The sequence below is a fragment of the Topomyia yanbarensis genome, chromosome 3 (genome assembly GCF_030247195.1).
Source record: "Topomyia yanbarensis strain Yona2022 chromosome 3, ASM3024719v1, whole genome shotgun sequence".
NCBI lineage: Eukaryota > Metazoa > Arthropoda > Insecta > Diptera > Culicidae > Topomyia > Topomyia yanbarensis.
Genome location: NC_080672.1, coordinates 222,812,307 through 222,831,358, shown reverse-complemented (window position 1 = coordinate 222,831,358; position 19,052 = coordinate 222,812,307). Strand labels below are relative to the sequence as shown.

Sequence of the window (19,052 nt, the reverse complement as noted above, 5' to 3'; positions counted from 1 at the left end):
GTTTAAAAGGTGTAGATGACGCTAAATCGAAATGAGTAGAAAAATATCCATAAAATGTTCGATCGAAGAGAATGTCGAAATTTGCACAAAATCTTCTGATTTAGCAAACGAATTGTAGATGGTTCAACTTCTATTTTCTTGATCTGGCGTCCTGTAACTATTACCAGTTCTAATGCATCATGCTAACATAATTTTTTGGCATACCCCAGTTAGGAAGGAGGATCTTTGGTGATCAATAGGATCAAAATATATGGGTCATTCCACGTCTGATTTACACTCAAAATTTGAATTCCTTCCAATTTTTTTTCTTGCATTCATTAGTTAAAGTAATTGACACGTATTTTTTATTTTGGCTGAATATGATTTTTTTCAAGTTATTAGTTTTTGAACTTTTGAAGTTTATAACATTGAACATTTTTCAATCACTTATAACTTATATGGAAAAAAATATTAAATAAAAAAGTTGTGTACTCAATGAGCTTACTGAAAAAAATAGCAATTTCTTTTTGTTATATAACTTATGAAATTTGCAATTGTTTGAAACAAATTGAATTTTTTAAAGTTGGACCAATTTTTTACTTATTATTTTCTTTAAATATTAAAAATCATGTTAAAATAATTGTGCAAAAATTTGGGAGTGGATATCAAAATACTTTGCGAGATATTACAATTATAAACTTAAAACAAGGCAATTTTACACCAAACGCCTAGTGATAGGCCTATTGTAATTGAAATATCTCGTAAAATACTTCGAATTTCTTTCTGAAATTTGTACACAATCTTCTCGATATAATTATAAATTATTTGAAAAAGCTAAAAAGATTTTTTTGGCTCCACCCTGAAAAAAAATTTGTTACTAATATTTGCATAATACATAAATTATTTAACAAAAACAAATATTACAAAAAAAAATCCGCCGAGATCTTCCGAAAACGCAGCTTTTATTATTTAATGCTTTTTTCCAGAAATCTAATAGTTTCTCAGTTATGAGGGAATGAAAAATGTCCAATTCTATTAAATTTATAAAACTTTAAAAAATCACTATATTATTAAAAGTCGATATTTGTATGTATGTGATTTATGGACTCCCAAACGGCTTAACCAATTGCCGTAAAAATTTATGCATAGTAGGAATTTGTTATGGAGCGTGTTTGTGTGCTATTGGTGGGGATTATCTGCCTACAAGAAGGCGCTTCGGAACAAATTATGGTTTCCTTTTATTTCGTTGAAAGTCGCATCAACGTGCGATGGGTATTAGCTAGTACTTTATAAAGTTCAAAAACTCATAACTTGAAAAAAAAAAAAGTCAAATTCAGCCAAAGTAAAAAAATCGTGTCTATAATTTACAGCTAAAGAGTGCAAAAAAATTGAAGGGAACTAAAATTATAGTTGTAAATCGTGGAATGACTCGCATTCTGCAAATTTAAGACTTTTTTGGGGGTATTCTCATGTTAAAAGCAAATATTTTCTAAAGTCCCCCGAAATCAAAATTATTTTGATTACATAACTATATTAAGAAGATTATGTGAAAAATTCAGAATGGAACTCGAAGTGTTACGAGACATTTCAGTTATAACAGGCCTTTCGCTGGGCGTTTAGTGTAAAATTGCCATGTTTTATGTTTATAATTGTAATATCTCGCAAAGAATTCCACTGCCAAATTTTTACACAATCTTTTTAACACGATTTTAATACTTAAAGAAAATAATAAATAAAAAATTTGGTCCAGCCTTAAAAAAATTCAATTTGTTTCAAGTAATTGCAAATTTCATAAGTTATATAACAAAAAAATTGTGATTTTTTTTGGTAAGCTTATTTGAAAACGCAACTTTTTTATTTAATATTTTTAATATTTAAGCGCACATTGCTCTAATCTATTACAGAAATTCAATTTGCGTATGATTTAACTAACTTTCTTTATTCAGGCCAATATCTAGCATAAAATGAGTTTTGTTAGATACCATTACTAGCGATAAATGTTAATTTTGGGACAGTTTTTGTACTCAGTTTTCTATGAAACTTCTAATTTTTTATTATACAATTCGTTTACTTGAGTCGGTTCAATGCATTAGCTAAATGAAGCCTTGAGTCTTTAATATATTTCCACGATGTAAACAATGAAAATGATAAAACGCTAATGGTTGTCCAACAGATCTCGTGCGATTGACCTGTTTACTGATTGAGAAATATTTTTCATAACCAACCGCGTCTTGGTGGTCGTTCATATCTATCTTGTACACTTCCGTATTATTATCGTGGTCACTGCCATGGACATGGCAGTTCGCGAATATCTGATTTCATTTTTGTTTTGTCCCCTTACGGGCCACCAGTGTCGACTTCCTCAATGATGATGCTGACTGTTAATTTTGAGATACTAGACGCAGTTTTTGCCGTCAATACTATATGAACAGCAGCCACAAATTTGGCAATTGTTTGTTTTTCAGGTAATCGTATTGGAGACTATGGATGTGCAAAGATGTAACGTGTATGATGATATTATCGCATTGCGTTTTGTGCGTGCAGGGTCAGCTAGGACGAAATCCTAGCTGACCCTACCCGTCTAATTCCTAGATGTGTCCTTTATAATAAATTACATTTTTTCCAAATGTGACAGGAATCTTTTAATGGCCACGGTTCAAAGAAGTTAAGTTTGTTTATTGGGGCTTTAACCTCCTGGTCGTTCGCCCGCGGTTCAAGTAAGAGGTATCAGATCTTGTAGCCGAACATTGATTTTCTCATCATCCATATATATGAGAATCAACCACGTGTTACAAGTTGCAAAATGACTGGTTTCGCCTAGGCTAATTTGTTGAGTAACATAAGTACTGAATGCCTGACAAGGTAGAACTCGTTAAAGGCGATGTTCGTAAGCATAACCTCTATTTTCACCTTCAGCAAATATTTCCCATCATGAAATTCGGTTATGTAAAAATTCCAGAAGTCAATAGCCTCCACGTTTGGCTGGAGCACCACTTCTTGCTTCTACGATTCAATCATCCGACGGATCACCCCAGCAAGAATTAAAGTAACAGTTTCTTTTGTTCTTCCGACGAGTCACACAATATGAAAGGAAGTGTGTTATCAGACTCGGCATACTGAGTAGATATCGTGACCGATGTCTTCGGTGGCTCGAAATAGCAATCTTCCTCACCATTCTCCCATTAATTTGTTGAAACCAAACAAGATACAATTTTTTTACGAGTTACCGAAAAACATGTTGCTTCTTAAATTTATTTTTGAAAAGTTTCGGGGGGGGCTTTAGCCCCCTAGCCCCCCCTCTGGCTACGTGCCTGGCAATACCTTTCATTTGAGGCCAAGTTTAGTCGAATCGGTCTAGCCATCTCCGAGAAACCGATGTGACTGTTATTCTGAATTTAGATGCTTCCGCCGGGGCTTCCGGAACCGAGGATGGTGGCCAATGTGGCCAAATAGACTTTGAATGGATGTTAGTGACCTAATACTACAAATCGAAGCAGTTGTGGTCATATTTTGGAAAATTTTTCACCTTTATACATTCATTGCAGAATTTATTAAAATCGACATTTTCTGCGTGTTCGTACTTATCACCCTGTAATTCCGGAACCGGAAGTCGGATCCATTAGAAATTCAATAGCAGCCTATGGGAACGTTGCACCTTTCATTTGAGACTAAGTTTGTCAAAATCGGTTCAGCCATCTCTGAGAAAAATGAGTGACATTTTTGGTCACATACACACACACATACACACACACATACATACATACACACATACATACACACACAGACATTTGCCGAACTCGACGAACTGAATCGAATGGTATATGTCACTCGGCCCTCCGGGCCTCCGTTAGAAAGTCGGTTTTCAGAGTAATTGCAATACCTTTCTATTGAGAAAGGCAAAAAGGTGCAAAATCGGCAGTCCCAAAAAGTCGATTTTTATAAAAAAAAATTTTTCGAGATAACATAAAATCTCGACGTTTCATGCATTTTAAAGATGTTTGGCATCAAAAATACGAATTCGATTTCTGAAATTTCATGGGGTCCCCCCTTTGAGAAAAAATTTGAGTTCCGGCTTATATTCCCATATAAGCCGGAACTCAAATTTTTTTTCAAAGGGGGGACCTCATGAAATTTCAGAAATCGAATTCGTATTTTTGATGCCAAACATCTTTAAAATGCATGAAACGTCGAGATTTTATGTTATCTCGAAAAAATTTTTTTTATAAAAATCGACTTTTTGGGACTTTGCCGATTTCGCACCTTTTTGCCTTTCTCAATAGAAAGGTATTGCAATTGCTCTGAAAACCGACTTTTTAACGGAGGCCCGGAGGGCCGAGTGACATATACCATTCGATTCAGTTCGTCGAGTTCGGCAAATGTCTGTGTGTGTATGTATGTGTGTATGTATGTATGTGTGTGTGTATGTGTGTGTGTATGTGACCAAAAATGTCACTCATTTTTCTCAGAGATGGCTGAACCGATTTTGACAAACTTAGTCTCAAATGAAAGGTGCAACGTTCCCATAGGCTGCTATTGAATTTCTAATGGATCCGACTTCCGGTTCCGGAATTACAGGGTGATAAGTACGAACACGCAGAAAATGTCGATTTTAATAAATTCTGCAATGAATGTATAAAGGTGAAAATTTTTCCAAAATATGACCACAACTGCTTCGATTTGCAGTATTAGGTCACTAACATCCATTCAAAGTCTATTTGGCCACATTGGCCACCATCCTCGGTTCCGGAAGCCCCGGCGGAAGTATCTAAATTCAGAATAACAGTCACATCGGTTTCTCGGAGATGGCTAGACCGATTCGACTAAACTTGGCCTCAAATGAAAGGTATTGCGTCCCCGTAAATGGCTATTTAATTTCATCCCGATCCGACTTCCGGTTCCGGAGTTACAGGTTGTGGCGTGCGATCACATAGCAAATTGTGATTCAAACCGATACTCCGATGAAAGCAAAAAAGGTAAAAATTTCGCTAAAATGTCTCTCAAACAACTTAAATTTGCTGTTCTAGGTCACCGACGGCCAACCAAACTTTCGTTGACTACATTAACCACCATTGACGGTTCCGGAAGTACCCGGGAAAAGCGGCCATCTTTCAAAATTTACGAACTCGCATCAGTTTCCCGGAAATGGTTAGGCCGATTTTCACAAACTTAGTCCCAAATGATAGCTATAATATCCCCACAGATGTCTATAAAATTTCGTACGGATCGCTTATATGGGTCCGGAAATATAGACTAAATCGTCCGGTCACATATGAAATTCCCATATAAGCCGGAACTCAAATTTTTTCTCAAAGGGGGGACCCCATGAAATTTCAGAAATCGAATTCGTATTTTTGATGCCAAACATCTTTAAAATGCATGAAACGTCGAGATTTTATGTTATCTCGAAAAATTTTTTTTTATAAAAATCGACTTTTTGGGACTTTGCCGATTTTGCACCTTTTTGCCTTTCTCAATAGAAAGGTATTGCAATTACTCTGAAAACCGACTTTCTAACGGAGGCCCGGAGGGCCGAGTGACATATACCATTCGATTCAGTTCGTCGAGTTCGGCAAATGTCTGTGTGTGTATGCATGTGTGTATGTATGTATGTGTGTGTATGTGTGTGTGTATGTGACCAAAAATGTCACTCATTTTTCTCAGAGATGGCTGAACCGATTTTGACAAACTTAGTCTCAAATGAAAGGTGCAACGTTCCCATAGGCTGCTATTGAATTTCTAATGGATCCGACTTCCGGTTCCGGAATTACAGGGTGATAAGTACGAACACGCAGAAAATGTCGATTTTAATAAATTCTGCAATGAATGTATAAAGGTGAAAATTTTTCCAAAATATGACCACAACTGCTTCGATTTGTAGTATTAGGTCACTAACATCCATTCAAAGTCTATTTGGCCACATTGGCCACCATCCTCGGTTCCGGAAGCCCCGGCGGAAGCATCTAAATTCAGAATAACAGTCACATCGGTTTCTCGGAGATGGCTAGACCGATTCGACTAAACTTGGCCTCAAATGAAAGGTATTGCGTCCCCGTAAATGGCTATTTAATTTCATCCCGATCCGACTTCCGGTTCCGGAGTTACAGGTTGTGGCGTGCGATCACATAGCAAATTGTGATTCAAACCGATACTCCGATGAAAGCAAAAAAGGTAAAAATTTCGCTAAAATGTCTCTCAAACAACTTAAATTTGCTGTTCTAGGTCACCGACGGCCAACCAAACTTTCGTTGACTACATTAACCACCATTGACGGTTCCGGAAGTACCCGGGAAAAGCGGCCATCTTTCAAAATTTACGAACTCGCATCAGTTTCCCGGAAATGGTTAGGCCGATTTTCACAAACTTGGTCCCAAATGATAGCTATAATATCCCCACAGATGTCTATAAAATTTCGTACGGATCGCTTATATAGGTCCGGAAATATAGACTAAATCGTCCGGTCACATATGAAATTCCCATATAAGCCGGAACTCAAATTTTTTCTCAAAGGGGGGACCCCATGAAATTTCAGAAATCGAATTCGTATTTTTGATGCCAAACATCTTTAAAATGCATGAAACGTCGAGATTTTATGTTATCTCGAAAAAAATTTTTTTTATAAAAATCGACTTTTTGGGACTTTGCCGATTTCGCACCTTTTTGCCTTTCTCAATAGAAAGGTATTGCAATTGCTCTGAAAACCGACTTTTTAACGGAGGCCCGGAGGGCCGAGTGACATATACCATTCGATTCAGTTCGTCGAGTTCGGCAAATGTCTGTGTGTGTATGTATGTGTGTATGTATGTATGTGTGTGTGTATGTGTGTGTGTATGTGACCAAAAATGTCACTCATTTTTCTCAGAGATGGCTGAACCGATTTTGACAAACTTAGTCTCAAATGAAAGGTGCAACGTTCCCATAGGCTGCTATTGAATTTCTAATGGATCCGACTTCCGGTTCCGGAATTACAGGGTGATAAGTACGAACACGCAGAAAATGTCGATTTTAATAAATTCTGCAATGAATGTATAAAGGTGAAAATTTTTCCAAAATATGACCACAACTGCTTCGATTTGTAGTATTAGGTCACTAACATCCATTCAAAGTCTATTTGGCCACATTGGCCACCATCCTCGGTTCCGGAAGCCCCGGCGGAAGTATCTAAATTCAGAATAACAGTCACATCGGTTTCTCGGAGATGGCTAGACCGATTCGACTAAACTTGGCCTCAAATGAAAGGTATTGCGTCCCCGTAAATGGCTATTTAATTTCATCCCGATCCGACTTCCGGTTCCGGAGTTACAGGTTGTGGCGTGCGATCACATAGCAAATTGTGATTCAAACCGATACTCCGATGAAAGCAAAAAAGGTAAAAATTTCGCTATAATGTCTCTCAAACAACTTAAATTTGCTGTTCTAGGTCACCGACGGCCAACCAAACTTTCGTTGACTACATTGACCACCATTGACGGTTCCGGAAGTACCCGGGAAAAGCGGCCATCTTTCAAAATTTACGAACTCGCATCAGTTTCCCGGAAATGGTTAGGCCGATTTTCACAAACTTAGTCCCAAATGATAGCTATAATATCCCCACAGATGTCTATAAAATTTCGTACGGATCGCTTATATGGGTCCGGAAATATAGACTAAATCGTCCGGTCACATATGAAATTCCCATATAAGCCGGAACTCAAATTTTTTCTCAAAGGGGGGACCCCATGAAATTTCAGAAATCGAATTCGTATTTTTGATGCCAAACATCTTTAAAATGCATGAAACGTCGAGATTTTATGTTATCTCGAAAAATTTTTTTTTATAAAAATCGACTTTTTGGGACTTTGCCGATTTTGCACCTTTTTGCCTTTCTCAATAGAAAGGTATTGCAATTACTCTGAAAACCGACTTTCTAACGGAGGCCCGGAGGGCCGAGTGACATATACCATTCGATTCAGTTCGTCGAGTTCGGCAAATGTCTGTGTGTGTATGTATGTGTGTATGTATGTATGTGTGTGTATGTGTGTGTATGTGACCAAAAATGTCACTCATTTTTCTCAGAGATGGCTGAACCGATTTTGACAAACTTAGTCTCAAATGAAAAATGCAACGTTCCCATAGGCTGCTATTGAATTTCTAATGGATCCGACTTCCGGTTCCGGAATTACAGGGTGATAAGTACGAACACGCAGAAAATGTCGATTTTAATAAATTCTGCAATGAATGTATAAAGGTGAAAAATTTTCCAAAATATGACCACAACTGCTTCGATTTGTAGTATTAGGTCACTAACATCCATTCAAAGTCTATTTGGCCACATTGGCCACCATGCTCGGTTCCGGAAGCCCCGGCGGAAGTATCTAAATTCAGAATAACAGTCACATCGGTTTCTCGGAGATGGCTAGACCGATTCGACTAAACTTGGCCTCAAATGAAAGGTATTGCGTCCCCGTAAATGGCTATTTAATTTCATCCCGATCCGACTTCCGGTTCCGGAGTTACAGGTTGTGGCGTGCGATCACATAGCAAATTGTGATTCAAACCGATACTCCGATGAAAGCAAAAAAGGTAAAAATTTCGCTAAAATGTCTCTCAAACAACTTAAATTTGCTGTTCTAGGTCACCGACGGCCAACCAAACTTTCGTTGACTACATTAACCACCATTGACGGTTCCGGAAGTGCCCGGGAAAAGCGGCCATCTTTCAAAATTTACGAACTCACATCAGTTTCCCGGAAATGGTTAGGCCAATTTTCACAAACTTAGTCCCAAATGATAGCTATAATATCCCCATAGATGTCTATGAAATTTCGTACGGATCGCTTATATGGTTCCGGAAATATAGACTAAACCGTCCGGTCACATATGAAATTCCCATATAAGCCGGAACTCAAATTTTTTTTTCAAAGGGGGGACCTCATGAAATTTCAGAAATCGAATTCGTATTTTTGATGCCAAACATCTTTAAAATGCATGAAACGTCGAGATTTTATGTTATCTCGAAAAAAATTTTTTTTATAAAAATCGACTTTTTGGGACTTTGCCGATTTTGCACCTTTTTGCCTTTCTCAATAGAAAGGTATTGCAATTGCTCTGAAAACCGACTTTTTAACGGAGGCCCGGAGGGCCGAGTGACATATACCATTCGATTCAGTTCGTCGAGTTCGGCAAATGTCTGTGTGTGTATGTATGTGTGTATGTATGTATGTGTGTGTGTATGTGTGTGTATGTGACCGAAAATGTCACTCATTTTTCTCAGAGATGGCTGAACCGATTTTGACAAACTTAGTCTCAAATGAAAGGTGCAACGTTCCCATAGGCTGCTATTGAATTTCTAATGGATCCGACTTCCGGTTCCGGAATTACAGGGTGATAAGTACGAACACGCAGAAAATGTCGATTTTAATAAATTCTGCAATGAATGTATAAAGGTGAAAAATTTTCCAAAATATGACCACAACTGCTTCGATTTGCAGTATTAGGTCACTAACATCCATTCAAAGTCTATTTGGCCACATTGGCCACCATCCTCGGTTCCGGAAGCCCCGGCGGAAGTATCTAAATTCAGAATAACAGTCACATCGGTTTCTCGGAGATGGCTAGACCGATTCGACTAAACTTGGCCTCAAATGAAAAGTATTGCGTCCCCGTAAATGGCTATTTAATTTCATCCCGATCCGACTTCCGGTTCCGGAGTTACAGGTTGTGGCGTGCGATCACATAGCAAATTGTGATTCAAACCGATACTCCGATGAAAGCAAAAAAGGTAAAAATTTCGCTAAAATGTCTCTCAAACAACTTAAATTTGCTGTTCTAGGTCACCGACGGCCAACCAAACTTTCGTTGACTACATTAACCACCATTGACGGTTCCGGAAGTGCCCGGGAAAAGCGGCCATCTTTCAAAATTTACGAACTCACATCAGTTTCCCGGAAATGGTTAGGCCAATTTTCACAAACTTAGTCCCAAATGATAGCTATAATATCCCCATAGATGTCTATAAAATTTCGTACGGATCGCTTATATGGTTCCAGAAATATAGACTAAACCGTCCGGTCACATATGAAATTCCCATATAAGCCGGAACTCAAATTTTTTTTCAAAGGGGGGACCTCATGAAATTTCAGAAATCGAATTCGTATTTTTGATGCCAAACATCTTTAAAATGCATGAAACGTCGAGATTTTATGTTATCTCGAAAAAAATTTTTTTTATAAAAATCGACTTTTTGGGACTTTGCCGATTTCGCACCTTTTTGCCTTTCTCAATAGAAAGGTATTGCAATTGCTCTGAAAACCGACTTTTTAACGGAGGCCCGGAGGGCCGAGTGACATATACCATTCGATTCAGTTCGTCGAGTTCGGCAAATGTCTGTGTGTGTATGTATGTGTGTATGTATGTATGTGTGTGTGTATGTGTGTGTGTATGTGACCAAAAATGTCACTCATTTTTCTCAGAGATGGCTGAACCGATTTTGACAAACTTAGTCTCAAATGAAAGGTGCAACGTTCCCATAGGCTGCTATTGAATTTCTAATGGATCCGACTTCCGGTTCCGGAATTACAGGGTGATAAGTACGAACACGCAGAAAATGTCGATTTTAATAAATTCTGCAATGAATGTATAAAGGTGAAAAATTTTCCAAAATATGACCACAACTGCTTCGATTTGTAGTATTAGGTCACTAACATCCATTCAAAGTCTATTTGGCCACATTGGCCACCATCCTCGGTTCCGGAAGCCCCGGCGGAAGTATCTAAATTCAGAATAACAGTCACATCGGTTTCTCGGAGATGGCTAGACCGATTCGACTAAACTTGGCCTCAAATGAAAGGTATTGCGTCCCCGTAAATGGCTATTTAATTTCATCCCGATCCGACTTCCGGTTCCGGAGTTACAGGTTGTGGCGTGCGATCACATAGCAAATTGTGATTCAAACCGATACTCCGATGAAAGCAAAAAAGGTAAAAATTTCGCTAAAATGTCTCTCAAACAACTTAAATTTGCTGTTCTAGGTCACCGACGGCCAACCAAACTTTCGTTGACTACATTAACCACCAAAGACGATTCCGGAAGTGCCCGGGAAAAGCGGCCATCTTTCAAAATTTACGAACTCACATCAGTTTCCCGGAAATGGTTGGGCCAATTTTCACAAACTTAGTCCCAAATGATAGCTATAATATCCCCATAGATGTCTATAAAATTTCGTACGGATCGCTTATATGGTTCCGGAAATATAGACTAAACCGTCCGGTCACATATGAAATTCCCATATAAGCCGGAACTCAAATTTTTTCTCAAAGGGGGGACCCCATGAAATTTCAGAAATCGAATTCGTATTTTTGATGCCAAACATCTTTAAAATGCATGAAACGTCGAGATTTTATGTTATCTCGAAAAATTTTTTTTATAAGAATCGACTTTTTGGGACTTTGCCGATTTTCACCTTTTTGCCTTTCTCCATAGAAAGGTATTGCAATTGATCTGAAAACCGACTTTTTAACGGAGGCCCGGAGGGCCGAGTGACATATACCATTCGATTCAGTTCGTCGAGTTCGGCAAATGTCTGTGTGTGTATGTATGTGTGTATGTATGTATGTGTGTGTATGTGTGTGTGTATGTGACCAAAAATGTCACTCATTTTTCTCAGAGATGGCTGAACCGATTTTGACAAACTTAGTCTCAAATGAAAGGTGCAACGTTCCCATAGGCTGCTATTGAATTTCTAATGGATCCGACTTCCGGTTCCGGAATTACAGGGTGATAAGTACGAACACGCAGAAAATGTCGATTTTAATAAATTCTGCAATGAATGTATAAAGGTGAAAAATTTTCCAAAATATGACCACAACTGCTTCGATTTGTAGTATTAGGTCACTAACATCCATTCAAAGTCTATTTGGCCACATTGGCCACCATCCTCGGTTCCGGAAGCCCCGGCGGAAGTATCTAAATTCAGAATAACAGTCACATCGGTTTCTCGGAGATGGCTAGACCGATTCGACTAAACTTGGCCTCAAATGAAAGGTATTGCGTCCCCGTAAATGGATATTTAATTTCATCCCGATCCGACTTCCGGTTCCGGAGTTACAGGTTGTGGCGTGCGATCACATAGCAAATTGTGATTCAAACCGATACTCCGATGAAAGCAAAAAAGGTAAAAATTTCGCTATAATGTCTCTCAAACAACTTAAATTTGCTGTTCTAGGTCACCGACGGCCAACCAAACTTTCGTTGACTACATTAACCACCATAGACGGTTCCGGAAGTGCCCGGGAAAAGCGGCCATCTTTCAAAATTTACGAACTCACATCAGTTTCCCGGAAATGGTTGGGCCAATTTTCACAAACTTAGTCCCAAATGATAGCTATAATATCCCCATAGATGTCTATAAAATTTCGTACGGATCGCTTATATGGTTCTGGAAATATAGACTAAACCGTCCGGTCACATATGAAATTCCCATATAAGCCGGAACTCAAATTTTTTTTCAAAGGGGGGACCTCATGAAATTTCAGAAATCGAATTCGTATTTTTGATGCCAAACATCTTTAAAATGCATGAAACGTGGAGATTTTATGTTATCTCGAAAAAATTTTTTTTTATAAAAATCGACTTTTTGGGACTGCCGATTTCGCACCTTTTTGCCTTTCTCAATAGAAAGGTATTGCAATTGCTCTGAAAACCGACTTGTTAACGGAGGCCCGGAGGGCCGAGTGACATATACCATTCGATTCAGTTCGTCGAGTTCGGCAAATGTCTGTGTGTGTATGTATGTGTGTATGTATGTATGTGTGTGTATGTGTGTGTGTATGTGACCAAAAATGTCACTCATTTTTCTCAGAGATGGCTGAACCGATTTTGACAAACTTAGTCTCAAATGAAAGGTGCAACGTTCCCATAGGCTGCTATTGAATTTCTAATGGATCCGACTTCCGTTTCCGGAATTACAGGGTGATAAGTACGAACACGCAGAAAATGTCGATTTTAATAAATTCTGCAATGAATGTATAAAGGTGAAAAATTTTCCAAAATATGACCACAACTGCTTCGATTTGTAGTATTAGGTCACTAACATCCATTCAAAGTCTATTTGGCCACATTGGCCACCATCCTCGGTTCCGGAAGCCCCGGCGGAAGTATCTAAATTCAGAATAACAGTCACATCGGTTTCTCGGAGATGGCTAGACCGATTCGACTAAACTTGGCCTCAAATGAAAGGTATTGCGTCCCCGTAAATGGATATTTAATTTCATCCCGATCCGACTTCCGGTTCCGGAGTTACAGGTTGTGGCGTGCGATCACATAGCAAATTGTGATTCAAACCGATACTCCGATGAAAGCAAAAAAGGTAAAAATTTCGCTATAATATCTCTCAAACAACTTAAATTTGCTGTTCTAGGTCACCGACGGCCAACCAAACTTTCGTTGACTACATTGACCACCATTGACGGTTCCGGAAGTACCCGGGAAAAGCAGCCATCTTTCAAAATTTACGAACTCGCATCAGTTTCCCGGAAATGGTTAGGCCGATTTTCACAAACTTGGTCACAAATGATAGCTATAATATCCCCACAGATGTTTATAAAATTTCGTACGGATCGCTTATATGGGTCCGGAAATATAGACTAAATCGTCCGGTCACATATGAAATTCCCATATAAGCCGGAACTCAAATTTTTTCTCAAAGGGGGGACCCCATGAAATTTCAGAAATCGAATTCGTATTTTTGATGCCAAACATCTTTAAAATGCATGAAACGTCGAGATTTTATGTTATCTCGAAATTTTTTTTTTATAAAAATCGACTTTTTGGGACTTTGCCGATTTTGCACCTTTTTTCAGTTCAACATTACCGTGGCTGTTTTTTCTTTTTCAAAATTTTAGAACTCGAATAATGATTTATTTTCCTGTATATAGTTGTCATGTGATGTATAATAATAAAATGTAATACATGCATTTAAAAGCTTTTAATGAATATAAACAACGCACACATTCTCGTGATTCATGATTGAGAAAGGCACAATTGCACCGCTAGGTGGATTAAAATAGGTTTTTTTTTCTTAATTTTGCGAGATTCTCAAATAATAGTTATTGAAAATAATTATTGATTTTGATTCAAGACGCACTAAATACGAAATGACAGTAAAGTAGCCAAGATGCACACCTTACTGAAATACATCAAGTTAGCGACAGCAGCTATGTTCATACCCGGTCAAACCATTCGGAGTTTGATTCAGAATCCTGAATGGAGTCAGTATGGATTCCAAATCAAATGCAACAACCGATTCTGAGTCGGAATCGGTTGTTGCATTTGACTTGGAATCCATAATGACTCCATTAAGAAATCCGAACCGGTTCCGGAATGAGTTTAACTGGTTACACGCTGGGCATAACGGTTATGCAGGTAGGTAGTTGTCCCAGCTTGGAAAACTTGTTTTAGTCTGGACGCAACTACCTGAACCAGTACACAAAACGCAGAAATTCAACTTCCTTAATTTGGTTTTACCTAGTTTTTCCTTAAAAACATTTCAATAAAGGGATGTGGTGTGACACAAAGTAAAGCACCACCCCACGACAATGTTGCAGCAAACAAACGAAAAGCGCTATATCGTAGCGTTTTCAAAACAATCGAAATGCCCATTCTCAGCATAAACGGGTACCACAAACATCCGCATTGGAGGGCCATAAAAAGTATGCGCGTCGCCATCGCTCTGCAACAGTTCTCCAATTTCAACGAAGTACGCAACTCAACACGATGTGGCCGTTCGGAGACGACGTGATCATACAAAATACAATCAGCGCACACGACGTCGCATCGTATTCTCTGGACGGTGCTTTCTTCATAATCATCATCGTCGTCATCATCATATGGAGATGGCGACGAAACGGCAAGCGGCTAAAAGCGCTTGAATCAGCAAATCGACGGAACCAGCTCGAGGTTTAAAACAACTCTGTAAATAAATGTGAAATAAAATTAAATCAGTTCCCTTCTGGACACTCGAATAGAATATGTTTCATTTGAAACCCAATATCACATATCTAAGAACGGTATTGGGTTCGGGCCAATGCCGTAGTTCATACGGTGATAGATTCCTCGTGGCCGGGTTCGCGCCGATGAGGGATCAATCATAATCAACAATAATCATTTTGGTGACCCCGACGTGATCGGGTGCGTGCGAAGAAAAGTGATCCGAATGACAAATTAGTGTGAAAAAAGGCCGCTTACTGCGGAAAACTTATGAAAATGAGCGAGCAGGGCAATCTAAATATGTTATTTACGAAGTGCATGCTATTAATGCATGACACTCTCAACAGAGTGAAAGCATCTCCCGTGTCCACTACGGAAGCGTGGGCATTAATTAAGTTAACCGAAACCCATTTCGAGATGGCATCCGGCGCGGCCATCCGCGGAAAAATGGGATTTGTATACAAAAGCTCGCTGGTAAATCCAAGAAACTCTATCATCGACCAAATTGAGTGGAATATAGTGCGGGATATTCCCACTCAGCCGCCGCCAGCTACTAACGAAAGTGAGCCTTAGGAGGCTAAATACGACACATAGTGCGAGGTGGCATCAGACCACCCCATCGAAGTGAATGAATTGAATAACAAATGCTTTGAATTGCCGGCCGGGTGCGGACCGTGCAACGAACAAAGAACACGTCGGCAAGTGAATTAAGTGCTGCGTGAAATAGTGCTGCTCAATCATGAGCCAGTGAATCACTGCCTCAGTGCAGTCCGTGTGTGGGGTGGCACGAAACCACCCACCTAACTTAATGAGCTGCCGCCCGAGTGCGGTGGATGTAACCAAATCAAGTGCGCCGGCACGCAAAAGCCGTGTGTAATAGTGCTGCTTGTCTCGCGAGCCAGTGACAACGAAGCGAAAACCCGTCGGCATAGTGCTACAAATTGCCGGCGGAGTGAACTAAGTGACGAAAAGTCCTCCTAAGCAGAGGTTAAATAACACAGTGCTAACGAAGAACAATAACGATGAGTGAAATTGAACAAGAACGTGCCGAAACGGCGGACGTTTTAAAAAATCAATTGACCGCTCTTGAGGGCAGTCTGAAGAATATTTACGACGAAGCGGTTCGGTTGGCGAAGGTGAAGACCAGCCACCGCAAATTGAAGTGAAAACGCGCATTGCAATGCTAGACGGCCTGTATGCGCAGGCGTCCAGCGTACTTCTCAAACTCGAAGGCATTGGTGGGCCCTCAAAAAGGAGGGCGCCTCTAATGGCCTCCTACCTGCGAGTCAAGGTAAGTTTCGAAAACCTTTTAAACACGAACCAGTCGGGACAAATGATGCAAGTCCCACTCGACCAGACGATGAACCCTACGGCGCGTGCAGATCATTTACCAAGAATCGAGCTGCCGCGATTTACCGGCTCGCCCACTGAGTGGCTAGCCTTCAAAACAACCCCAGTGCCAAGGCAATAATGGCACTTATCGATGCGGTGGACACGACGGTCCATGCCGCAAAGCAAATAACGAACGAAGGCAGCGGGCTCGATTGCGTCGCAAACGGGTTAATCGTCAGTGTCGTCAAAAGCAAGTTAGACGATGCTACCGTCTCAAAATTGGAAGAACGATTAGATATTCACAAGGTCTATCCATGGGTCGAGTTCAAAACTGAACTCGAAAGACGTGCCAACCAACTGGCATGTCAGCCGCACGACGAAGGGCAAAACAAGCCCCGATAACCAATGAAGACTGCAGCTTTGGCTAGCACCAAGGTGGTGGATTCACGCTCATGTTTCGGATGTATTTTTTTTTTTTTTTTTTTTTTTATTTCAATTATAGAGGTTTTAACCTTAAGGTCATTCGCCTCTTCGGGTTAGAAAAATCTCTTAGGAAAAATTTCTAACCCTATGTGCGGGGTCGGGACTCGAACCCAGGTGCGCTGCATACAAGGCAATCGATTTACCAATACGCTGCGCCCACTCCCCTTTCGGATGTAGTGAAAGCGGACATACTATCTATTCGTGTCCAAGCTACGCCAATCTCAGCGTCTCCCAGAGGAAACAATTAGTATCGAAAGAAGGACGATGCTTCAATTGCCTCGGAAGGGGACATATCACAAAAGGATGTAAATCACCACATCGATGCCGTGAATGTAACGGCACTCATCACTCATTGCTACACGAGCAGCGAGAACCTAAGCCCACTGGATCTAATGACAAAAGGGAGCCTAACAAGGTAGCGCTCGAGATGGCCGCGGGCCCTTCGAAGTGACTAAGCCAGGAATATGTATTTCTGGCCACAGCTGAAATCAACGTATAGGGTGCCACGGCATGGTACCAACTTAGATGTCTGCTGGATTTCGGCAGCCAAATCGAAACTATAACTGAAGAAGCAGCCCAAGCACTTGGGTTGCCCCAGCATGACGCGCATCTCACAATAAAGGGGGTGGGTGGATGTATCAACACGAGTAAGAAAATAATAACAAAGATGGCATCTAGATGCGGAAAATTCCAAACTATTATTGAAATGATGGTGGTGCCCAAAGTACTGGAAGACCAACCAAACGTGCAGATGAAACCCGAATCCATAAAGGTGCCAACCGGACTTACGTTGGCAGATCCAACGTTTTACAAGAAAAGAGGAGTGGAAATATTACTCGGAGCGAGAATATTCTTCCAAATTATGGGCCCCAGGTGTACTAAACTGGCAACCGGCCCTACCTTTCAAGAATCAGCACTCGGATGGCTAGTCGGAGGACTAGTCCCTACGCACATTAAACCAAAGGCCACTCTAGCGATAGTATCTGTGAAAGTGGAAAACCATGACGAACGTGATGACGAGCATCACGATGAACTAGATTACCTATTCAAGCAATTTTGGAACCACGATGCAGTTGGTGCAACTAACTCAAGCTCAAATGAATGCGAAGATCATTTTCGCAAAAACACTACGGTAGGCTCGGATGGAAAATTCATCGTCTGAATTCCTATGAACGGAGAGCCCGAACTGCTAGGGCTTTCTTATCAACAAGCTAGAAGACGCCTTCTATCACTAGAACAACGACTCATTATGAACCCTGATCTATATGAAGAATACCGAGAATTCCTTAGAGAATACCTAGAGCTGGGCCACATGAAGCTCATATCACCAAACGACCTGGTCAAAATCCAGTACTTCATACCGCACTCCTGCGTAATAAAAGCAGAGTCCACCTCCACGAAATTAAGAGTGGTGTTTGATGCTAGCGCTAAGACATTAAACAACCGATCATTGAACGACCTGCAAAGGTGCGGGCCAGTGATTCAGCGAGATTTATTTGATCTGCTGCTGGATTTCAGATGCCACGAAAAGGTGGTAACAGCCGACATTGCCAACATGTACAGGCAAATCAACGTCCATGACGACGACACGTGGATGCAATGCATCCTGTGGAGAGCACAATCCAATGAAGAAATTCAAGCATACCGCTTGACAACTGTCACGTACGGAGAAGCCGCTTCTTCCTTCCAGGCCTGCCGGGCTCTTTACCAAGTAGGAGAAGAGATCAAATCAACGAACCCCCAAACCGCAGAATTAATTCAACGATGTTTCTACGTAGACAACCTCATGATGGGGGGATATTCGATACCAGAACTCACAAAGCAATGCAAATCAATAGAGGCAGCGCTCGACACATACGGATTTCCCTTGAGGAAATGGGCGTCTAATGATCCTCAATTACTATCATACATTCCAAACGAAAACTTAGAACAGGTAATCACGATTGGTGATCAAGACGTAATAAAAACATTAGGCGTAGCATGGTCACCACGCGACGACACATTCAGATTCCCAGTAGAAGATGCGCCATCTAACAACTCGAAAAGGACGAAGCGCCAACTCGCTTCGGAAGTACTATGATTGTACGATCCCTTGGGCATCATGCAGCCCAAATCGGCCAAAATCCTTCTTCAAGGCCTTTGGAAAACTAAACTGAAATGGGATGACGAAATCCCAGTCGAAGCCTTACATGAATGGCAGAAACTCAAGCGAACACTGCCGAAACTAGCGAACTTGGCCATTCCGCGACAGGCGGTTCCAAGTAACCATCAATATTTAGAATTGCACAGTTTTTCCGA

The 19,052-nt window shown here is 40.4% G+C and overlaps 1 protein-coding gene across 1 annotated transcript; it reads left to right on the top strand.

The window, feature by feature from the left end:
* The first annotated feature begins 18,003 nt into the window (after positions 1 to 18,003).
* Positions 18,004 to 18,544, top strand: LOC131687686 (uncharacterized). The gene is made up of 2 exons (XM_058971783.1): positions 18,004 to 18,465; positions 18,533 to 18,544. The coding sequence occupies exons 1-2, from the start codon at positions 18,004 to 18,006 to the stop codon at positions 18,542 to 18,544; spliced, it is 474 nt and encodes a 157-aa protein (XP_058827766.1).
* The last annotated feature ends 508 nt before the right edge of the window (positions 18,545 to 19,052 follow it).

What these genes read in the sequence shown, in the direction of transcription:
- LOC131687686 (XM_058971783.1), top strand. Translation starts at nt 18,004, where the DNA reads ATGAACCCTGATCTATATGAAGAATACCGAGAATTCCTTAGAGAATAC.